Raw genomic sequence first — 18,112 nt, 5'->3', positions numbered from 1 at the left:
AAACTCTTAATTCTGATGTCACAATATTTAGGTTTTTCTATCAATGGCGTCCTTATAGGGTTTTATACCTGATCTTGCCTTCACTCCCTACTCCATCAAAAAGAAAAAAATACAAGAGGGAGGACTTTTCATATGTGACTTAAAAGTATTTCTTAGTAGACATAGAACTTCTTGAATACATTGTATTTTGTGTATTGGCATATGTTTAATAATAAAAATAGGCAGGGATAAAGTTATAGGCAGTTTTCCGTGAGTGAAACCCCTAACCATAGGAGCAAGTGGTACAGTGCCTCGAGCAAAACTCTTTCTAGTCTCCCACATGTTGTTCGTCGCCTACATCAAGATCTTGTTCCAGTCTAAGTACTGGCCATGCACCAACACTAGGATCTGGGAGATTGCAGAGTTCTGCTGTGGGTCCTTTCTTTCATTTGGGCTCAAGAGATAGTGGACTTAGCTGGCTTGGGATCTTTGCACAGCACCCTATTTTAGCAATAGAAATAGTTTATTTCCCATCCCTAATTGACCTGAGCGGGAGAAAAAAGCAACAACAACAACTTAAAATTCTCATAACATTTAGTTCTTGAAAGCAGTTGACCTGTTTGGTTTGCCCGGGTAGTTGGTAGCATGCCCCTTCCTTTTTCCCAACCCCCACATCCCTGACAGCCCTTCCAAGATGCATATGAGTGGTCATCAACACAAAATAGCGGCCACCATGAACACAGATTTTGTGGCTGCTGAGCTGCTGCTAGAGGCTTTTGCACAGAAAGCAGAGGAGTCCAGCTGGGTCTCAGAGATCATGTTCAGAACGTCATGTCATCGCCTGGGATGTCTGCTGGTACAGGTGTTGACCGTGCCCACACCTCCACCACCTTGTCATTCTTCCTTCAGTTCTCTCTTCAGACACTCTTGTCCTTAGCATCAGCTAATTTTAACTCCTTTGCTTAAGATAGTTCATTCTAAACCAAAACATAGCCTCTCAACCTGACAAATTCCATTGCTAACCTACATTTTCACTTTCACTGTTTCTAAGGCAAGACAAACACAATATTCATTCAGAATTTTACTGCACAGATACACATATCAGCATAAACTTTGCCACTTCAAAATTTGAGGGCCCTGATCGCTTCTTTCTCCAGATTCAATGCGGTGGTCTTTAAATGTTGTCAGCTCTGAGGCCTCTTGCTCCTCACATCCTTTCCCTCCTTCACACCTGCTCCTAACCCCTTCCTCACCCCTGTGCCTTGCCTCGAGTATATACACTCACTATTCCATATTCTCAGTCCTCCTGCATGCTTTAGATCTTCACAGATGGCCTTCGCACTCCACTAGTGTCAATTTCCTTTCTGTAGCCTCACCAGGTACCTTCCAAGTGCTCAGTCTAGTCACTGGCTAATAGTCTTCAGTCTGTTTGCCACTTTCCACAGCAATTGGTGTTAGCCATCTTATATTTCTTTAAGCTCTGACCTCGCTTAATTTCCAAAAACTTAATATTTCCTGCTTTTTCTTTTACCCTTGAATATTCCTTTTCTGTCTCTCGGTAGATTCTTGCCTTTCTTCCCTTTTTTTCTTTTTTTTATTTTTGAGACAGAGTCTCTCTCTCTCCCTCTCCCCGCTCCCCCACTCTCCCTCTCCCTCTCTCCCTCTCTCCATCCCTCCCTCCCTCCCTCTTCCTCTCTCCCTCCCTTCCCCCCACAAAGCCATCATCATCCTCCCTCAACCTCCCCAGTAGCTGGGAATGCAGCTGAGCACCACACCTGGCTTTTTTTTTTTTTGGAGCGAGGGGATCTGGCTGTTACCCAGTCTGGTCTCCAACTCCTGGCCCAAGGGATCCTCCCAACCCAGCCTCTAAAAATACTAGGATTACAGGCGTGAGCCACCACACCCAGCCCCATATCTTAAGTGTTAGTGTTACTAGGGTATCATCTCGGGCCCCCACCTCCTATCATCTCATCTCTCTCCAAGAAGTCAAACCACCACCCTGACCCCTACACCCACAGACAGACTCTTCCTTCCATAGTCAGGATCTCTTCATTCAACTACTTTCTGAGCTCCATGTCTTTTATTTTATACCAGAAGTAATAAAATTGATGTCTTGGTAGAATCTTTGTAGAAGGTTAAAGTTGAGCATAATTGCATGCCAGGACTGAGCGCTTCATTGGCATTATACTGGTTTTGCACAATCACTTCATGAGGCAGCTAGTTTTGTTACTTTCTTTTTACAGAATAAGAAAGCAAGGATCAGAGGTTGATAAGTTAGCCCTAGGTCAGGCTATCTATATGTGGTAGATCTGTGGGATTCAAACCCAGGGTTGTGCAATTCCAGAGCCAAGTTCTAAAACACTTCTCTTAATGAGTAAGTACAGGGTCTGGCATGGAAAGAGAGGAGCAAAGGAGAAAGAAGATTCTTGTTTATAGTGATTTATGGAAACTAAACAATGTATAAAAGGCTCATGGGCTTTGGAATTGTCCTTGTGGTTTGAATCTTGGCCATTTGGTAATTGTTCAGCAAATTACTCTGACTCCGCCCACCTCACAGGTTTGTCATGAGCATTAAAGGATCTGAATGTAAAAGTAACAGGCACATCATAGGCATCTCCCCTATATAGAACCAAAATTTGTGAGGTTCTTAATGGGTCAATTTAAAGTTAATCTGTGTATAACGATGTTCTTTTATCTTTTGATTACATGTTTTTGTTCATTGTGATAAAAAAGCATAAAATTTGCCATCTTAATCATTTTCAAGTATACAGTTCAGTTCCAGAATTGTTTAGTGTATTCACATTGTTGTGAAATAGACCTCTAGAACTTTTTCATCCTGTAGAACTGAAAGTCTATACCCTCTAAACAACAATCCTCCTTTTCCCTCTGCCCCCCCAGCTCTGGTAATCAGAATTCTACTTTGTATTTCTATGGATTTGACTGCTTTAGGTACTCCATATATGTGGAATCATACAGTATTTTTGTTTGTGACTGGCTTATTTCAGGTAACATAATGTCATCAGCTTCAGCCCTGTTGTGGCATATGACAGGATTTCTTTCCTTTTTTCCCTGTTTTAAGAGTGCATAATATTCCACTATATGTATATACATTTGGTTTATTCATTCATCTGTCAATGGACATTTAGGTTGCTTCCACCTACCTCTTGGCTATTGTGAATTGTGCTGTTATGAACATGGATGTACAAATATTTGTTTGAGTTTCTGCTTTCAATTCTTTTGAATGTATACTCAGAAGTGGGGTTGCTGGATCATATGATAGTTCTATTTTTATTTTTTTGAGGAACCATCATACTGTTTCCCAGAAAGTATGCACCATTTTACAGTGCCACCAACAGTGCACAAACATTTATTTTAACTGCCAAAAGTATTTTGTATAAAATGTATGTGATTTATGTTAGCTGTTAATTTTATGATGTCATTGAGGTGAAATTCACTAAAAGGAAAAACAATACTCGTAATTGTTAAGTGTAATGAGTAAAATGAATAAAATCTGGCTTCTGAAATCTGTTGGAATTAATTACGGGTCAGAGGAAGCCGAAATTACATCAGTTATCTTTGACTTGTTTTCAATTTCAGAGATAAGCCAGAGAATCCAGACAGCTCACCCTGCTGGGCGGCAGGTGATGCTGCACTACTTGCTACCATGGATGAACAACATCGAGCTGGTGGACTTAAAACCTCTTCCCACAGCAAGGCGACATGATGAAGATGAAGATGATTCCTTAAAAGACCGAGAACTTATGGTGACTAGTAGGCGCTGGTTACGGGGAGAAGGATGGGGATCTCCACAAGCCACCGCAATGGTTTTGAACAATCTGATGTATATGACAGCAAAGGTAAAATGAGTTTTGTATTTATAATTGCTGCACAGAATTATTGAGTGAGTAGATGTGGTTAGAAACAGGTGAAGAGGTTCCGTAATCCTGTGATAACCAAACAAATTTCTTTCTTTAAAAAAGACTCATTAGATATGAATTTTTTTTACTAAAACCATATATGATTAATGATATTTATGTTTAGATTTGTTGAAAGAAATTATTGTTCCTGTAAAGTGTGGAAACGATTAAAGCTATCTGTACAAAACATTTTTTAATATTTCATGGTATGACAAGTTTGGTTTTTATAATAGGCAGTCATGATTGAAGTATCTTTTGTGCATATTGCATCTAGTATGGCGATGAACTGGCCTGGTCGGAGGTGGAGAATGTGTGGACCACACTTGCAGATGGCTGGCCCAAAAACCTGAAAATAATTTTGCACTTTTTGATCAGCATTTGTGGGGTGAATAGCGAACCAAGCCTCTTGCCTTACGTATGTATTCAAGTTCATTTAACTTTAATATATATATATATATATTTACTAGTATCTTATGATGTCAGAGTATGGGCAGCAGTTGCCCAGGAGAGGCAAGGCAAGGGCCAGGATGAAGACAGTCAGGAAATAGCACATGGATTTTTCACTGATTCAGTCAGCAAATGTTATCCGTCATGGCAGGCCAGGTGCTCTTCTGGGCATTACAATCTGATGGGTAATACAGAATTTATTTGTTGAAGCTACATCTGATTTATTTAATGAATAAATCTGTAAGCTAATAAAGTATAATGTGATAAAGGCTATAAAAAAATTGCAGAGTTCTGAGAGTAAAAAACCTAGGAACCACAGCTGTCTGGAAGGATTCAAGATGACACTTGAGAGAAAGTGATATTGAAGCTGAAACCACACATTGGGGATGTTTCTAATTTCTGCTAGGCAGAGCTGGCATTTAGATATGAGAACAGGATGGTGAGTGAGAGCTCAGTGCCTGTAGGATTGTCCTTCAGGCTGCTGGAAGCAAGGGAAAGCACGGTAAGAGATATGAAACGAAGAAGATAACATCTTTGCCTTCCAGGGGAGAAAGGAACATCCAGCTCTGCCCAAGTCAAGAGGACACATTTGATATGAAACTATCAAACCTGAGGGTTAAATGGACACACATGCACACATGTCTTTGTAGATGCAGATACAGATATCTATCCCGTGGCAGCATCCCCCAAAAGTGTGGTCCACGGAAGACTAGTCCTACAGAATGTTATCTAAAAGTTCTTACAGGCCAGGCACAGTGGCTCATGCCTATAATCCCAGCACTTTGGGAGGCCGAGGCGGGCGGATCACCTGAGGTCAGGAGTCCGAGGCCAGCCTGGCCAACATGGTAAAACCCCATCTCTACTAAAAATCCAAAAATTAGCCGAGTGTGGTGGCGCATGCCTGTAATCCCAGCTACTCAGGAGGCTGAGGCAGGATAATTGCTTGAGCCCGGGAGGCAGAGGTTGCAGTGAGCCAAGATTGCGCCCCTGCACCCCAGCCTCGGCAGCAGAGCGAGACTCCATCTCAAAAATAAAATAAAAATAAATAAATAAAAGTTCTACAGATTCTATTTTAAACAAACCGCTTGATAGCTTTGCTTTACTCAGCATTCCGCAAGTTCACTTGGTCACTGAAAGCATCATTGCCAAGATGTAACCACAGGCGTAGTGCCTTTGAGAAGTGCTTAGAGAACTGTAGGTGTATGGTACAAGACAACGTTACCCTACGTTACCTTTCTGACTGTGTCTCCTATATTCTCTCTGGTGCTCCCACCCTTCAGCTGCGCTGGCCCCCTTTGCTTCCAGCTCTCTCACCAGGCGTTCCCTCCTCGGGGCCCTCACACTCACTTGCCTTCTCTTCCCCAGTTAGCCACGTTACTCACTGCTCACCTCTTTCAGGTCCTCCTTCAGGTGGCGGTGCCCACTGGGACTTCTGCTGCCCATCCTGTCTAAAACTGCAAATGCACCACCTCCACATGCACACTCCATTTCCTTTCCCTTCTTCATTGATCTTTCTGGCACTTAATCATCACCAAACACATGATATATTTTACCTATTTACCTCATTAATTTCGCATCAACCAGTAGATTGTAAGCTCCTTAAGAATGGTAGTTTTTGTCTATTTGATTCACCGCTAAATTTCCGTTTAGTAGTGCCTGGCACATAGAAGGTGCCCATTAATTGGATGAATGAATGGGGGAGTTAGAGCCGGAACTAGAAAAAGCATGGGATTATACTTTTAAGAGGCCAAATGAAAATTTGGGGAATAACCATTTTCCAGGAATTTAAAAGGAGCCATTTTTTAAATGTCAATCATAATTTATTGGTTATTATTTTTTAAGCACTTATTATGGGTGCTTATTATAGGCATGGTAAAAGCACTTCATCCACATTATTTATTTCTCAGAATCTATGAGTTTGGTAGATCACTGCAGTTTTACAGAGGAAAAAGCAAGGCAGAGAGAACGGTAATTTCCTCAAGGTCTCACTCTGTCCCTTAATAGATCGGGAATTCCAACCCAGATCTGATTGTGAAGTCAGTAAAAGCTTCATGGAGAAAGGAGTAAAGTTAAGATGGGGGATGGGGCTTGAAGACTTGATAGGATTAGGGTTGGGAGTGTCAACTCGGAGATCCACAGTCAGGCAGAAGGAACCCACAGAGGCAGGAATGCACACAGCATGCTCAGAGGAGATCGAATCTGAAAATAGAATTAGCAAGTAGTGCACACTGGTTGGAGTAAAGAGCCATACATAGAAGGTTATCACTGGGTAACCATGATAAGGGTTTTGGCCTAGTGCTGTGGCTCACACCTGTAATCCCAGCTCTTTGGGAGGCCAAGGCAGGAGGATCACCTGAGGTCAGGAGTTCGAGACCAGCCTGGCCAACATGATGAAACTCCATCTCTACTAAAACTACGAAAATTAGCTGGGTGTGGCCGCAGGCACCTATAATCCCAGCTACTCAGAGGCTGAGGCAGGGAGAATTGCTTGAACTGGGGAGACAGAGGTGGCAGTGAGCTACAATGGTGCCACTGCACTCTAGCCTGGGTGACAGAGCGAGACTCCGTCTCAAAAAAAAAAAAATTTGGTTGGGATATAATAAATCATGTTTTAAGATTCATCCAGGGGTCATATAAAGCAGGGCTTTTCGTATGTCTGTAAAAATATGAATCATTCTGATTCTGGAGGTGGGGTGGGCCTGAGATTCTCTATTTCTAGCAAACTCCAAATGATGATGCCTGCCTTGCTAGGATCACATTTTGAGTAGTAAGGATTAAAGTAGGGAGAAAAAGAGATAGGCTGATCAGTTATGAAGTTATTTCAGTAATACGCATTACTAAATAGATACGTATGTACTACTAAAAAGTTTTTCTACTTACTTATACTGTGTTACTAGCCATTTTTAAAGTGCATTATAAACCTTAACTCATTTAATCTTCCTAACAGCTATATGAAGTAGGACCATTTTCTTTTTTTTTTTTTTTTTTTTTTGAGACAGAGTCTCGCTCTGTCACCCAGGCTGGAGTGCAGTGGCGCAATCTCGGCTCACTGCAAGCTCCGCCTCCCAGGTTCACGCCATTCTCCTGCCTCAGCCTCGCCGAGTGGCTGGGACTACAGGCGCCCACCACCACGCCCGGCTAATTTTTTGTATTTTTAGTAGAGACGGGGTTTCACCGTGGTCTCGATCTCCTGACCTCGTGATCCGCCCGCCTCGGCCTCCCAAAGTGCTGGGATTACAAGCGTGAGCCACCGCGCCTGGCTACTACCCCCATTTTGCAGATGAGAAAACTGAGAGTAACTTTCCAATGATAGAGTTAGCAAGTGGTATATCCACATTCCAAACCAGGCAATGTAGTTTGAGTTCTAATTTAGTTCTAGTTCCTTGCTCTTAATGACCACTCTGGTTGACTATAGGGAATGGGGAAGGCAGAATAAAAGATAAACCCTGGGTTTGGAGGCTGGCTAACTAAAAATCAGAGGAAAATCTTAGGATGTTATTACCTGTGTTTCCATTAAAAGAGAAATTTTTACAGAAAAGCATTTTTTTTGGTTTTTTTTAAAGTAAAGAAAGTGCATAAAGTGGAAACCACTAAACATATTTGGTTCATCCTAATTAGATCTAATGTTGAGAGTCAGAGGGAGGACAGTATTGATAAGGCTGATTAATGTCTTATTGTTGATCAGTGCCAATTTTGATTTAGATTGTGTTTATTCATCTACCACTTAAAGTTGAACTTACTCTGTTAAAATTTGTCTCAGGAGAAATTAATGAGATAAAAACTTTGCTTTTTCTTTTCTGAACGATTTCTTTTGTGACAGGTGAAGAAGGTCATTGTATATTTAGGTAGAGATAAAACAATGCAGTTGCTAGAAGAGCTGGTGAGTGAGCTTCAGCTGACCGATCCTGTCAGTTCAGGGGTCACTCACATGGATAATCCCCCGTATTACCGCATCACTTCCAGCTATAAAATCCCTTCTGTCACCTCAGGTGAGAAATTTGTTAAAACTGATTGCTGTGTGAGATGATAGACGTCTTCATCTGCTTCACTATGGTAACCATTTTAGGGTCTCTGTGTCCCATAACATGTTATGAATCTCAGATGTATACAATACAATTTATTTAAAGAAAAAGACAGATCTTCCTCAGTATTGAAAGAGAAGCTTAACATAATTGTTAAACAAGAGTTTATTGTGTCTTTAAATGTTATTGTTGAGAAAATGAAAGCAAATGTGAGTTGTGTTTGGTAATTAATTTGATAAGACTTTGTAAATCCTCATGAGAAAGCAATTTGACAATGTATTATTAATATTTACACACTTATTCAGAGATGGAATATAAATTTATATATTCCCTATGTAACACATACTTTTTTTTCAAGATAAATAATATTTTAATGCAATGATTTTAAAACATTAGAATGGAAAAAATCCATGATGAACAAGATATCGAAATGTTTTTTATTATTACACTTTAGGTTTTTTTTGAGACAGAGTCTTGCTTTGTCACCAGGCTAGAGTGCAGTGGCGCGATCTCGGCTCACTGCACCCTCCACCTCCCGGGTTCAAGCGATTCTCCTGCCTCAGCCTCTCGAGTAGCTGGGATTATAGGTGTGCGCCATTATGCCCAGCTAATTTTTGTATTTTTAGTAGAGATGGGGTTTCACCATGTTGGCCAGGATAATCTCAGTCTCTTGACCTCATGATCCGCCCCCTTTGGCCTCCCAAAGTACTTGGACTACAGGCATGAGCCACCGTGCCTGACCAACACATGCGTTTTTTAATGAGTATAATTATCATGTTAAATTTAGAAAATGCTTTTATGTTGAAATTATTTGTGTAATTTCACATTATAATTATTTGGGAATATATTATACATCATATCCAATCAAGTGAGTATATATATATATATGCTTATATGTATGTGCATATATTAAAATTATTATAATATTTTGAGTATGAAGAAACTATGTTCCTAATAGAAGAACATCCAATGAAATTCAAAATAGTAAAAAGGCTACTGTAGATGAAATTTCTGTTAAACTCTCTGTTACTCAGTTTACTTTAAGTGTTTTCAGCATGCTAATAACAACATTATCTGTAAAACTAGAAATATTTTAAATTATCTCTTTATAATTTATTTTTTACCATCCATTTTCATCACTTAGTCCTTTTGTTGTATTTTCTAGGAGATGTTTAATAATGCTTCTATTAATTTTTCATATCGGCTAGAATGTTTTTAATTCCAAAGTTTCATTTAATTATAATTTTTTAAAGTAGCGTCCTATTCAGTGTTTCATGGTTGGACTGTTGTTTCGTATCTGATACAGTTATAAAGTTTTCTCCCAGCAGAAGTCCTCATTTTCTCTACATTGCTGTTTTGTGTTGATAAAACTTTTCTCAAAAGCCGACCAATTCTAGATCTGTCTTTTCATAAAGAGTAGAATATTTAAAAAATATAAGTTCTATAAGTATATATGGAACTTGTTGACTGTGTCCTTTGTTGTACCATGATTTCAGTGATGCCAACGTCTGTAGGTCTTTTCTCCTAGATTTATCAGATTCCCTAGAGAAAACTCTTGCTAGTCATTTGCCTGCAGAGGGTGTGTCTGTGAACACACACACACACACACACACACACACCCCCCTTTGGATTGTTTATACACACACATATACACAGTCTTCAAACTTTCTGGAAGCCCAGTGGGGTAAGAAGGATGTGGGGGGGAGGGTGCAGTCTCAAATTTTAGCATGTACATTTTCATTTAATGCCCCTGTTCTTTGTAAGGTGCCTCCTCTTTCAGGAGTACATGGCGTGCCCTAGTTCAGGAATCTTCTGATTTACTCTCATCAGAAAAGACTTCTAGAAGTGGGTAAAGACAGCCACCCAGCTGCAAGAGGCAAGAAAGTAGATTTGGAGAAAGTAGATTTTGGAAGTTCAGCAACATAAACATGGAAGCTTCTTGGTTTTCACCCACCGCCACCTTTGGATTCAGCCTTCTTAACACTTAATTACTGATTGTCCATTTGTATTCTAGCATCCAAAAATTTGTTTGTTTTATCTCCTTTCCCTTTTGGTCATTATGAGTACATTCCTTTTTTAAAATGACTTTGCTCTCATTTTAGTTAAGTTTTGATATCTATAATTTGAGATCTTTTGTTCTTATTGGGTTGTTCCAGGTTTGTAGATTCATGAGTACTGCTTTGTCTTTGATTACAGGAACTACTTCTAGTAGCAATACAATGGTAGCTCCCACAGATGGCAATCCTGATAATAAGCCCATTAAAGAGAATATTGAAGAGAGGTAAGTACTTCTCTGTTCTTTATTAGCCTTTCAGTTTGACAGATACTTGTTATCATAAGAATAAATGATATTTTCTGCATTGAAATGTGGATGTTGCTGTGTTAAAATTCGAGTGAAAAAAATATATTTCCATGCTGGAAACTTTCCACATTGAGAGTTTCAACATTAAAGATGCTAGCCTGCTAGATTTTTAAATATGCTCTAATGTATAAATAGGTGGTATATGGTAAGTCACTTTTTGTATTGCTTAAAGTTTTAGACCTATGTGAATGGTATTTACTCCACCTGTTTTATATGCCAGAATATTATTTTAGGTAGAAATAATTGATTAAAAGTTTAAGCTTTTGGATTATAAGGTAGAAATTAATATATGTCATAGTAAACTTTTGTTAATATTTTGTGTACTGTGTCCTTTTTTTTTTATTGAGACGGAGTCTCGCTCTGTTGCCAGACTAGAGTGCAGTGGTGCAATCTCAGCTCAACCTCTGCCTCCGAGGTTCAAGCAATTCTCCTGCCTCAGCCTCCAGAGTAGCTGGGACCACAGGCACACGTCACCATGCTCGGCTAATTTTTTGTATTTTAGTAGAGACGGGGTTTCACCATGTTGGCCAGGATGGTCTCGATCTCCTGACCTCATGATCCTCCTGCCTTGGCCTCCCAAAGTGCTGGGATTACAGGCTTGAACCATGGTGTCCGTCCTCCTTTTTTAAACATAGAAAGTGAAACATAAAGTATAAATACCATTGCACCATGAACTGTGACTAACTTCAGTGATCATTCCCATAGCTATGTGCACCTGGACATTTACAGTGGACTAAACAGTCATTTGAATCGGCAACATCACAGACTAGAATCCCGATACAGTAGCAGCTCTGGAGGATCTTATGAAGAAGAAAAAAGTAATAAATTACAAATGTTTTTAATATAACTATAAGGGTGAGGTGTATTGTTAATTACATTAATGTTAATAAATATATATTTTCAGTAAATTGTTTTTAAAAAGCGTATTTAACTGCCACTAGTGGTGTTCCAACATAATCTGAAACATCTTGATTTTAAGAAGCAACGTAATTGGGTGAAATTTTTTTTAAAGCACAGGTTTCCTATAGATAAATCACAAGGAACATAAGAACTGGTTCTCAGGAAGCATCGTAGAACAAATACTGGAAACAGGCTGATTTTTTTAGCAGGATTGCTCCTTCTGCATGGATTCACATTTTCCTAAAAAGATTCTCCCTTGACAATTGCAAAGTGAATAATCTACCCAAGTTTCACTATAATGTTAAGGTAGGGTATCATAGAAGCACAGGCTTTCAGACTGGGAAGGGACACTGAAGATGATCTGGTCCAATCTCCTCATTTTGCACATGATGGAACTGAGGTCCAGAGAGGTTAAGTGACTTACCCACGTCACACAGAATTCACATTTCCTGACATTTTTTATTGCACCCCGCAGCCCCACTGTGGTAGAGCAGAGTTCCTTTCAAGATGGAGCTGTGTTGGCCCTATCTCAGGACCTACCAGAAGGCCCTTTGTTACAAGGCAGCTTCACCAATAATGTGATCTCCTGGCTTGGACATCATTGATGGAATCATGATGAAGTGCTAATATAGTTTTGCTTTGACGTACAGGGTGGAACCTAAATTAATCTCTTTCTCTCTCCCTCTCCCTGGTTTGCTTAATTTGATAATATTTGTGCCTAGATTTTCCTAGCAAACATATGTTGAAATAGTGGGAAATTTTTTTTATCACTTTCCAATACTATATAAATAGTTGGGATCTTACTAGAGTTTGCTTATATTGGCAGAAATTAGATGGTGAAGAAAATGAGATCATTTTATCTTGATAGGTGATTCAATGCCACTTTATTCTAATTGGCGACTGAAAGTGATGGAGCATAACCAAGGAGAGCCACTGCCCTTCCCACCAGCTGGAGGCTGCTGGTCACCACTGGTGGATTACGTGCCTGAAACGTCATCACCTGGATTACCTCTTCACAGGTGGACTACAGCGTCATTCCTTTTACATATGCACCAAGTTGCTGCTGAACACTGTCGGCTTTCTTTGTGCTATCTGACAACACAGAATAAAAGCAATCTTCTTTATGGAGATACTGCAACACAGATCAATGTGTTTAGATTCTAAGAAATCTAAAAAACTCAGAATTCTAACTTTATAAAATTAATATTATTAAATCTAATTCTGCTGCTTTTCTGGGTGTCTGGCATAGTTACTTGACCTTTCTGGGACCCAGTTACTACATCTGAAAAATACGGCTTTCCTATGGTAGGCACTATTATTTTGCATCGAGTTAAATTGAATTCTACTTAGCAAAATCACAATAGAGCAATTACTGCATTCTTTCAAAATGTGTTAATGCACCAAACATGTATTGAACACCTACTGTGGCAAGCAGTGTGCTAAGTCTCAAGGTTGAAAGATGAAGAAAATGTGGCTTCTGAGTTCAAGGAGCCCTTAGCCCTTATGTTCTGTTCCATCTCTTTAACTTAATCGTTAACGTTTTCTTCAGCTGTATTTGTTTTTCCTCCTTTTTCCTTGATAAGTTGTATTTTTCCATGAAATGTGATATTAAAGTCTTCGAGTAATTTTGTACCAAATTCTCTCTAGGTTTACTGAGATCTAGTAAAACGTTAATGAAACTCTTATTTGTCATAGGTGTAACATAGCAGTGATCCTTTTGACTGATCTCATCATTGATCATAGTGTGAAGGTGGAATGGGGAAGCTACCTCCATCTTCTTCTTCATGCAATTTTTATAGGTAACAAATATTTGGTTCTAATTCTTTCATCTTATATTTTTATGATAATTTAAAAGCAGTATGGTTTTATGACAGTTTTTACGTGTTTCTGTTTCCCGTCATTTTTATGTTATTTCCATGACACTTTCACTATGATTCCTCTGGTCTCTTGGGGAGTTATTTCTGGCCCCTCTTCTAACCACAAACAAACATGTCTGTTACCCCCATTCCTATTCCTATGTTATGGCCTTGCCTGCCCACACACAAACACACATATACTATACCAAGGAAAAATTCTGTGGCTGTGGCAAGAGTCAAATTAACTTACCTCTGGGATTGGAAACTTTCAGGGTGAATGAAAAGTTGAGATAGGTTCTAAGTATTTCCCAAAAGAATTGGGTTGTTGGATAGCCTCATTATTAAACCTGAAACTCCATTGTGCCTTCTGTAGCAAACATGTGGGATCTATCATATCTATAATACATTTGATGCTTGTAGGATTGGCTTCCTGAAGCAAGTCCAGATAGCCATCTCCTTATAAGTTTTCCTGATGTGCACACTTATTGTTGGTGTATTACATCATTCCTTCATTTAATCATGTACTTTCTGTTACGTGCTAAGCACACAAAAAAACCTGCCTTAAAAAAAAAAATCATTTCCATGAATTTTTTTTATGTTATGTAACAGAAATAATTTTTAAGAGATCACTAAATTTTAGACGTGAAACACATTTAACTTATCTTGAGTCTCCCTAGTACTATAAGACAGGAGGCTATTGTAAACGTATCTAAGAACTCTAGGGCAATAAAAAACCATATAATATGTCACCTTCCATGAAATCTTTCATATAATTTCTCCTTTTCTTCAAAATGTGAGTTTGGTAGTAAGAATACTCATTATTTCTCTTTATTGATAATGTTTCTCTACTATCCTTTTTAGGGTTTGACCACTGCCACCCTGAGGTGTATGAACATTGTAAACGCCTGCTTCTGCACTTATTAATAGTAATGGGACCCAATAGTAACATCCGAACTGTTGCTTCTGTCCTTCTCAGGAACAAGGAGTTTAATGAGCCCAGGGTGCTTACAGTCAAACAAGTTGCACACTTAGATTATAATTTCACAGGTATTTGCTTTAAAAGTACAATTTGAAAGTAGAATTATACTTTATTAATTTGGAATCCTGCATTAGAGAAAGTCAACTGAATAAAAGTTGAAATACTAGAGAACATTTTAAAAATGTAGTTGTATGATTTTAAGTACCATTTAAGTTATATACTAATAAAAGAAGGGATTAAATTTAAAATATTTGAGTCTGCATTACCTCGAACGATCTTTATCACACAAGATTTAACTTAGGAATATGTAAGTTGAAGACATAATGAAACAGTGCTTAATTTATTGAGGACGAATTACAAAAAAGATGTGGAGCTTGTATTAGATTCCTGTTATTTGCAGGATCTGAAAACTGATAAAGTAAAGCATTTTAAACGTTGTTATTCGCATAATTATATTTACTGCATTAAAAACATATATTTTGAAGTAGTGAAGTCCAAATTAATGAGACTTAATATGGTTTATTTCACTGTCGATGTTAATTTTTTTTTTTTTTTTTTACTTTTAAGGTATATTTTCTTATATCCTATAACTAACATTTCTTTCATTCATCAGTACCATCAGGCTAATAACAGGTGATCTAGAAACTTTTTTTTCAAAATTGAAATAAAATTACCTTTTTTTTTCTAATCATACAGTGTCAGATACAGGGTTCATCAGTTTTAAAGTTAGTTAAAACCCTGTTATTTATTTAAAATCCTATAGTTAAACAATTATTAGGAAACTTGTTAGCCTTTTAAAACTATGATTAAAAGAAAAATGGGATGAAGTTTACTGCCTTTTTATATTAAGGCACCAGTATTCAAAATTCCATAGCTTGTTTGTTTTTAAGGCTTCTCTTACCAATTTGTAAATATGGGCATTAGTAATAACCTTTAACAGTTTCTTTAAAAAATGATTGACGCACTATGTGTATTTCAGATAGATGAGTCTTTCTGCAATGAAAATGGATCAAAAATTATAGAAAATTTTCCATAAAAAGTTGAAAATCAGTTCATATTATAGAAATGTGACTGACAAGCAATGTTGACAAAATGTGCCAAAATATTAGGAAAGTGCCACTTGCAAATTTCTTCAGCAGGTGGCGGCAGAGGACTGCACAGTACATCCAAATTGCTAAGTTTTCAAGCTGTGAAACAATGTTTGCCCCAGAACTTCCTTGTTGTAATTTGGTGTTTATGAGGATCAGCAGGAGCCCTGATTCACATCACCTTGCACTGACAGATTTCCTCATGTGTCTCATAGAGTCTGTAAGGAACAATAGTTTAATTCTGTAGGTTTTTTGGGAGATTCTTTCATGATTTAGGTATTCATGACGATCTTTCTCTTTCAGCAGGCATTAACGATTTTATACCTGATTACCAGCCCTCCCCTATGACTGACTCAGGGCTTAGCTCAAGTTCTACCTCTTCTAGTATCAGCTTAGGAAATAACAGTGCTGCCATTTCACATCTGCACACCACTATCCTCAATGAGGTTGACATCTCAGTGGAGCAGGATGGAAAAGTCAAAACCCTCATGGAATTCATTACCTCAAGGTAACATTGGCAGCTCTTAGTATCCCAACAGTGTATGTGTTAAGTCATTCTTTCATTGATCAGGTATTATGAGCCATATTTTTGTTTTCTGAAATACCATTGATGTGAAATACACAGGTTTGTATTGCACAGTATTTTGAAAATTAGGACGCAATCAAAGACTCTTCTTTTGTACCAATGCAGTTATACCTCAGGACTTTAATCATATCTGGCTATTTAATGCCCAAAGAGAACGAGTATTATCTGAATATATATTTCACTTTTATTAGCTACATTATCATTCAGTCATCAAATATTTATTTATGGTCTACTCTTTGCAAGACAAAATAAGCAGAGTGGGAATATAGGTGGGGAGAAAGGGCATGGCATTCCATTGCAAGAACAAAATCACAGGAGCACAAGAAAACCATGTGTTGGGGAACGGTGAGGAATCCACGCTGACTGTAATGCAGAGAAAAGAGAGTTGTTCTAGACAATTACAGAAAGCTTGGGAGAGTTCAAACTGGCGGGCCATGAAGCCCAGGCCATAAGGTTGTAGATTATATTGAAAATCATTAAGCTGGGAGGAGGGTGGGGGGCATCATTTAATAAATATGTGGAGAAAATCAGCCCCATAACAGCATGTAGGATGCAGTAGAGGTGGAAGGAACCAGAAGCAGTGCGTAGCGTGTTCTCAGGGCACTTTGGGCCTGTGTTAATAAAGAGCTTAACCGAGGTGGTGGCCAAGAACACAAAGACGTTTTAAAGAAAGAATCAAGAGGACATTATTCTGTCCTAAACTGTCCCTGTAGTTTTAGCCAGTAAATTATTCTCATTGCATTTCACCAGCAAATTATTTTCTTTGCATTACAATCTAAATACAGATTATATTTTGACCTGGAACACATAAGCAGTAACCGATATGCTTCTCACTTGGCAAAATTTCGCATCTTTTTCTACTACCTCTGAGAGAATTTGACTGGTCTGATGCTAGACACTGAAATGAGATCTTCTCTCCTTGCTGTAGATCATTACATATTCATGTGCCTAAGTAGTAGTAGACTGTGACCTATTTATTCAACTACCATCCTTTCTAATTGTAAAGGTGTAATTTAGGCAAGTGTGAGTACAACTGTTAATCACAAGTGAAAATGCAAGGAAATTACATCTGTTCTCTGTTTTCAGAAAAAGAGGGCCCCTTTGGAACCATGAGGATGTTTCTGCCAAGAATCCTAGCATAAAGAGTGCTGAACAGTTAACTACCTTTTTGAAACATGTGGTTTCTGTTTTTAAGCAGTCAAGCTCAGGTATCTTTTAAGAAATATTTTAGTTTTAGTGACATTTTAATGTGATATCAATTTCTGATAATGCTTAGCAAAAAATTAATAGTTGATACTGTGATACCTCTAAAAGTTTTAGACAAGTTTTCTTTTTTAATTTATTAATGATAACATCTGTTTTCACTGAAGAAAAATTAAGTTACTACTTAAAAATAAGAGTGCTATCTATGAAATGCTGGGCTCCTTAGTTTTGTGTTTGATGGCATCATAAAATTACAATACAATTGCATATTATGAAAAAATTACATTAAACGGACATGTATAGAAATGGGAAACTTAAAAATAATTGTGCTGGTATAGTCTTCAATAATCTAAAATTCAACACATTCTGAAAATCATAGTCGGCTGGGCGCGGTGGCTCACGCCTGTAATCCCAGCACTTTGGGAGGCCGAGGCGGGTGGATCACAAGGTCAGGAGTTCGAGACCAGCCTGGCCAAGATGGTGAAACCCCGTCTCTACTAAAAATAAAAAAAAAAGAAAAAAAAAAAAGAAAATCATAGTCAAATTGTATATGTCTAGAGCAGTGGTTCTCAACTAGGGGACATTTGGCAATGTCTAGAGACAGTGTCACAATTATGGGTTGGGGGCAAGGGGTTACACTGGTATCTGGTGGGTTGAAGCCAGAGACACTGCTAAACATCATACCCTGTTCAAGGCAGCCCTTCCAACAAGGAATTTTCTGGCTTATAAGGTCAGTAGTGCCAAGGTTGAGAAACCCTGGTCTCGAGGATTAC

The 18,112-nt window shown here is 38.4% G+C and overlaps 1 protein-coding gene across 10 annotated transcripts in view; it reads left to right on the top strand.

Moving 5' to 3' along the window:
• FRYL (FRY like transcription coactivator) overlaps positions 1-18,112 on the top strand; it is a 285,245-nt gene that overhangs the window by 217,676 nt on the left and 49,457 nt on the right. For 8 of the 10 annotated variants that reach the window (XM_055246240.2, XM_055246238.2, XM_055246241.2 and 5 more), the window contains 10 exons: positions 3,577-3,836; positions 4,171-4,311; positions 8,164-8,332; positions 10,562-10,646; positions 11,433-11,545; positions 12,496-12,646; positions 13,323-13,426; positions 14,345-14,530; positions 15,854-16,058; positions 17,223-17,344. In XM_055246240.2, coding sequence (XP_055102215.1) covers positions 3,577-3,836; positions 4,171-4,311; positions 8,164-8,332; positions 10,562-10,646; positions 11,433-11,545; positions 12,496-12,646; positions 13,323-13,426; positions 14,345-14,530; positions 15,854-16,058; positions 17,223-17,344 — 1,536 coding nt within the window. The remainder of the gene's footprint in view (positions 1-3,576; positions 3,837-4,170; positions 4,312-8,163; positions 8,333-10,561; positions 10,647-11,432; positions 11,546-12,495; positions 12,647-13,322; positions 13,427-14,344; positions 14,531-15,853; positions 16,059-17,222; positions 17,345-18,112) is intronic. The other 2 variants (XM_063619509.1, XM_055246236.2) reach the window with 1 other exon arrangement.

This window comes from Symphalangus syndactylus, chromosome 16, assembly GCF_028878055.3.
Source record: "Symphalangus syndactylus isolate Jambi chromosome 16, NHGRI_mSymSyn1-v2.1_pri, whole genome shotgun sequence".
In the NCBI taxonomy this organism is placed as follows: Eukaryota; Metazoa; Chordata; class Mammalia; order Primates; family Hylobatidae; genus Symphalangus; species Symphalangus syndactylus.
Note: the sequence above shows the minus strand (reverse complement) of the source record. Positions and strands in the feature narration are given on the sequence as shown.